Source organism: Adiantum capillus-veneris, chromosome 22, assembly GCF_014529385.1.
Source record: "Adiantum capillus-veneris isolate H3 chromosome 22, ASM1452938v2, whole genome shotgun sequence".
NCBI lineage: Eukaryota > Viridiplantae > Streptophyta > Polypodiopsida > Polypodiales > Pteridaceae > Adiantum > Adiantum capillus-veneris.
Genome location: NC_140952.1, coordinates 77,176,473 through 77,182,582, shown reverse-complemented (window position 1 = coordinate 77,182,582; position 6,110 = coordinate 77,176,473). Strand labels below are relative to the sequence as shown.

At 43.6% G+C, this 6,110-nt stretch overlaps 1 protein-coding gene across 1 annotated transcript; it reads left to right on the top strand.

Annotated features, from left to right (window-relative positions):
• The first annotated feature begins 1,936 nt into the window (after positions 1-1,936).
• Positions 1,937-4,476, top strand: LOC147429626 (uncharacterized). The gene has a single exon (XM_086495600.1). It carries the CDS (start codon positions 2,043-2,045, stop codon positions 3,711-3,713), a length of 1,671 nt encoding a protein of 556 aa, XP_086351726.1. The 5' UTR covers positions 1,937-2,042; the 3' UTR covers positions 3,714-4,476.
• Positions 4,477-6,110: the final 1,634 nt, after the last annotated feature.

Below are 6,110 nucleotides of genomic sequence, written 5' to 3'. Positions count from 1 at the left end.
TCAGCTTGAGTCATGACAATGTTCACAGAACGAGTTGGGGACTTTGCCAAGGAGGTCTTTGTAAACATGTCTTTGGCATCCAGCTCTTTAGCAAATTGTGGCACTTCCACTGAGTCTTCCTTAGTTTGTATCTGGGTGAATTGGTTTCACATTTTTCCTCTTGTGTAGGTTTACCTTCCCCATCAGAATTAGAGAATTCTTTGGTAGAATAAGGATCAAAAACATCTTCCAATAGTACATCAAAAGTAGTTAGAGTTAGCAGAGTTAGCTCCCCTTCTCCTTTGCATTCTATTACTGTTTCTCTTATTCACAAGTTGGAAGGACTTTTGAGGATTGGGCTTGAGCTCCTTAGTAAGTCACTTTGCACCTTGACTCGAGCAAGGGCAGGACAGTCTTTTTATAAGACGACCCTGTTGAAAGCAGTCAAAGCAAGAGTTAGGCAAATTTATATACAACACGGTCTGTATATGCAGAAGGTTGCCTTCACAATCATTGATAGGAAGAATAAACTTTGGGGCTTTTCACATATCAAATTCAATGAGAGGTTGAGGATCCCACTTGGGGTTTATTCCCCCTCTGACTTTTTGTCCAAGGACCTTGCCCACATAAGCCCTAGTTTTTCTTAACCAGGGATAAAACTCAACTGGCAAATCAGGGGAGTCCACCCATACAAGAGCTTTAGTAGGCTTATCCACTCTAGGGTTAAATCCCTTAAAACATTTAAAAAAAGAAATGGGAGTATTACAAATAAGCCATTGTCCTTCAGTAACGACTTGCAAAGCATTGTTAGCATCCTAAAAAAAAAACAAATAATAGTTATTGGGTAGATATTGTATCTGCTAGGGGAAGACGTTTCTATTTTCCCAGTTGACTGCTACCCAGCTTTTGAGAACTTTGAGAGAAGTTTTGGCTCCATGGCACAAACCTATGACCACCCTGTCATCCAACTGATTATGCCAAGAGTCCAGCTCTCTTTTGCTAATTGTGACACATTCCTCATCTTCACTTAGGGCATCAGATTTAGTTTCAACTTGACTTATTGGAGAAGTTTGTTGTTGAGCAGTGGCACAATCAACAGGAGAAGGGGCATTTGTGGGTGAAGAGGGAGGAACAACATTATAAGCTTACAAAGGTCTACGAACCGTAGGGAATTGATTTCCAGCAGGAGCGTTCACCTTCCATTCATTGTTAAGCACAAAAGAAGTCATAAAGCCCATACCTTGCTCAGGTTTGGCCGAAAGAGCGGGTTGTCAAACCTTTCTACATTACCTCTAATAACATCTGCATAGGTAAGATGAGGAGCCTGGTTGATATTCGAGAGGAAGTGTTGAGGGTGAAGAGTATTTCCCCTCATAAAAGGGCAAACGCTTTCTTTTGGAGAGGAGAAGGAAGTAACAAAGGTTGATTGGAGACCGAGTGAGCACTGGCCCTGTATGTAGGCCTCCATGGACAGAGGCTAGTATGAGCCTGAATACGATTAATGTTACCCTGAGAGTTTAATCTTGATCCTTCCATAGCTACAGAGGTGTTCGCGGGGGAAAGAGTAGGGCATCCCATTCACTAAGGCTTCATGCAAAGACATGGCGACCTCCTTAGAAGAAGAGAGTCGGGGAGAGGAAAGGGAAAATATAGAGGGTGACATTAACGATAGAGAGCCAGGTAATCATCACCACGCGATCAGTACGAACATGCAGAGCCCTCTCCTCACCTTTCCTCCAGGGTTTCATAAAAGTCTGAATCTTGGGTGTTGGGAGTTTAGAAGCGACAATACAACGTTGCACTCTCGAACAAGGTGCCAACTCCTCAATGATCATGTCAATAGTCCAAATTAGTCTTTGCATTTCTCTGCGCTGCAATGTGTAGACAAACTATTTCTGACTTACAGACTAAACCACATCAATATCAACAAATTTCTTTGGCAAGAAGCGGAAGAGTCCGAAATGAAATGACGCTTTATAAAAACCAAATTTATCAGAAGGAGAGTTCAGAGTGAATCGCAGCCCGATGGTAAAGTCCAGAAGAAGAGAGTGAATCGCAGCACAATGAAGCTTCCTGAGGACGTAGTGACGATAGAGCTTCCTGAGGACGTATTGGCGATGGTGCTCCTTCGCTCTCTACAGGAAGATGTAAAGCCGTATGCCTCTCTACCCTTCTCTCTACTCCTTAGCAGCCGCAAGGCGTTGCAGGCCTTCAACTCCAGCATCGCCTTTCAGCTCTGCCGATCTTTGCACGCACCTTCTCTGCGTGCTTCCGATTGGATCCTCTCCTTGGCCCCCAAGTCCCCCCTCTGCGTCCTCGACACGACTCTTCACAGGCCGCGCCTCTTGCAGGCTCCTCGATGTTTAGTCTGCGACACCCTTACTGAAGCCCCTCTTGTCACCCACATTGCCACCTCTGCCTCCTTGGCCTGCTTCCGTGTTGACTCCGGTGCCATCTTCGTTGTTAACCCGCTCTCCACTCGGTGCCGGCCCTTTCTTCTTCCTCAACTCCCTCCACCATCTGACGAAGACAACATCGACATGCAGGCAGGTTCCTCTGATGATGATAATGTTGAGAACTACGATTCTTTATCATCCAACAGCTATGAGGAGTCTTCAGAAGCGCCAGATCATGAGGATGTCAAAGATGCCTCACATGAAAATGATATGCAATCCACAGTGATTTCTGATTCTAGTCCTACTAGACTCGCATCAAATTGGCAATTGTATAATGGCTTTGCAGACAGGCAGCACTCTTCATCCAGATCCACAACTAGAGAGTGCTCTTCATCTTCCTATGTTGAGGAAGAGATATCTGTTGTCGGCTTGCATTCGGACTTTTATGGCAATCCCATCAGACAGCCGCATTTCATAGTAGTTGTCGTCAGGCTTAATGCAAGCAGGACCAAAGCTACAAAGACTCTGGAGTATGACTCCTTAAGTAAGTGCTGGAATGCAACAGGGAAACCTCCAGCACATCTTATTATGAAGGTGTCAAAGGCAGTTTGTTGCAAAGAGGACATTTTCTTTCTTGATGATCGTCTCAAGTGCAATGTGGTGCCTGTTGTATGTGCGTACAATACAAGGTGTGGGATGTGGCGGAGATTCCATGCACCTTTGCCCATCCAGATGGAAGAGCTCAATGTTCGGCAAAATGCGATTGTAACAAAGTTTTTTGGGCAAAATTTTTGCAAACAAGATCAATATAGCTTTGCACATTTCACATACACCTCTCTTGTGGAATGCCAGGGAGATCTTTACTTTGTGGGTGCCTTTCGGTGGACGTCCAACTTTTTAAATGTAGCAATGCCCTTCCATTTCATGTCACAAGACCATCAAGCAGATGCACTGGCAGAAGACGGGATCAAATTGTGGAAGTTAACAACGATGACGATCAGTAACTTCTGCATTAATGCAGACCCATGGGCAATGATATGGAAAACGAGTCAGAAGCGTGACTCTAGCAGTTTATATCTAGAAGAACATTATTTTTCCGAATTTTTTGACAATCTCGAAAGGGGCTATGTTGATTGCACAGGAGTTGGTAATGATATTTTCTTCGTTGATTCTAAGGTATCCAAGGTGTACGTATTCAAAATGGACAATCTTCATTTGACCGAGCAAGACTCTTGGCTTCCACACCATGGACAAGCTGGTCAAGATAATCAAAACTATCGTGCGCTTCTATCAACATTACCATACCAATGTTTTGCTATCTCGCCAGGCTTTAATTAAGCATAACATTCTAATTTACTCGGCAATTCATGGGCATGAAAGCACCTTCCACAAAGCAACAAATTTGGGTTGTGTGAGAGAAGTTGTGAGTAAAACATCATGCGTTTATGTATATAATTGTAGTTATATAGGGAAATACAGTGAACTGGTCATCGAGTGAGTGTGTAAAGTAGAGAATGTTGTTTCGTCAAGCTACATGAAAACCATGTGAGACTTTTCACCGTGTAGCGAAGAAATAACACAAACTACAGGCCATATAGTGCATGCCAGACAAAAGTGCCATTCACAAGTATGGTGAAGAGTTGGCACTGTGTCAATTATAGGGAACGGAAGCCACGCTTGCCCCGAAGTCTAGTTGTCTAGTCCAAGCAAACACATAGACATGAAGATTTGAATGCAGATAATGAACATTTACGAGTTGATGTAGAGTTTTGTTTGTTGGTGTGATTCCTTCGAGCCCCTTTTGCTTTTCTATGCTAAGTATATCTTTCAATCAACGTGTTGCAAAGAGACAATGTCCAGAGAAGAAGCTCATTAATTAGACCTTTATATGCTTTTGTTAGGGCTCTGAATTTTGCATATGTATAGATGAAAGAATTGCCAAGCACAACATGTGTCTCCAAGAGCCGTTGCTGAGTAATCTCATTGTGAATTATGTCACCGATGTGAAGGTCTTCTCTTGTGTCGCTTTGATCAATCTTTGTCTACAAGAACAAGCAACAGCTTCCATGCATGGCTGCTTGCTTAAAATAACAATATCATTATTTCCTTGAAGTTGACATGCTAATCATACACAACCGCTGTCAATGGGAGAGGGAGTAGTTGTTGAGGGGATATTATATTACACTGTTCATTGCCTGAAGCTATACAAGAAGTGCATGGGATGGACAGAGGCTATGATGAAGCCACCGAGATGATGCTGATGGAACTGCAGGTTATACAGAGCTGGCTTGAGGAGAGTGAAAAGATGCATGTAGCGTGTTTCAGCGTTTATCTGCAGGAGGCACAATTGCCTAGCTACTGCAATCGGGCCGCTGTTTTGCCTATCACAAAAATTATTCCTCGATCTTGGGCTGTTGTCACTAGCTCTAAGCACATCATCAAGCTGCCACTCGGCCACCTTCATCATGAACTATAGATTGATTAGAGGAAGCAAATTCGATGCTTGCAGATCACACACAGCCCTTTTCCTATCTTAATTATAATTACGGGCAATGGATGGTGATCAGAGGATGCAATAGCGACGGAGTACACATGGCACGAGAAGCTGCTTCTATTCATTAAGATATCATACCTGAAGGCTGGTGGAGTAGCAGCATCGCATCAAAAAAATCACCAAGCCCAACATATAAGATGAGACTATGTTATTTAAGGAACTCTGCATTTGTAAATTGGCTTGCCTTTTCTGTATTGATCTTATCAAAAGCATGCGCAAGCATTGCCGTGGCTTGGATCATGCCAAGCAACCACCTCCAGAAGCCTGATTGTGATAAAGTTATTAGGCCAACCAAGTAAACATACAGATTTGCATGCCCGTGCTTCAAGATGTATTCTTTGTCTCAAATCTCCTGGGGTTAGCCACGGTCGTGACTGGCAACCCTATCCCATCTGATCAAAACAATCTCCTGCCCCTGTTTGCGTCGAATCCCCTGTTTTGACCTACGCCCAATCAGAGGCTGATCAGCCCTTGCACAACCAAATGCCCATGAACTTCATGCAACCTGGCGCCAATGCTGGACCAGTTCAGGAAACGTCGACTGCTCCTCTCCAACCTTATGCAAATGTACTGGCTAGTCGACATGTCCCTCTCCATCCTGCTGGGTAAGCTTTCCTGCTCAAGATGCTGGACGTCGCTCTCAAGGCTTCCTCAGGCACCTCAGCTAATGCTTCTCCTTCTGCCCATCAATTAACAAGTCTGGTCTCTTATGAGAAGACTCACCGTGAGCCCCCATGTATAAATTGCGTGCATTCAAAGATTATTTATAAATCTCCTTCTCCAAATTTTTTTGAAAATATACCCTTTTCCTATTCAATCTGTAAATTTTTTCTCAATTTCCTTTTACAGTACCCTTCTGAATATGAAATTGTGAAAAAAATTGAAATTTAATGACCCTTTCTTATGCACTCACGTGATAGTCGTATAATTATAAAGTGAACCCCCCCCCCCCCGGCAGACCGAAAGAGAGTGAGAGAGATCCATGCTAACACTCCTCACTCCCCTATTGGGAATAAAGGAGCTGATCACCAGCGCCCTTTTGTTGATGCTGACTATAATCCTAAGGATGTAAATGTTGATTCTACTGAAAGACCAAGTAGAGGGTATTGTGATCCCTGCCCAGGAGCTCAAACAATGGCATCAATAGCCGCAGAAGAGGGTAGTCATAGGGCTTTGCCATG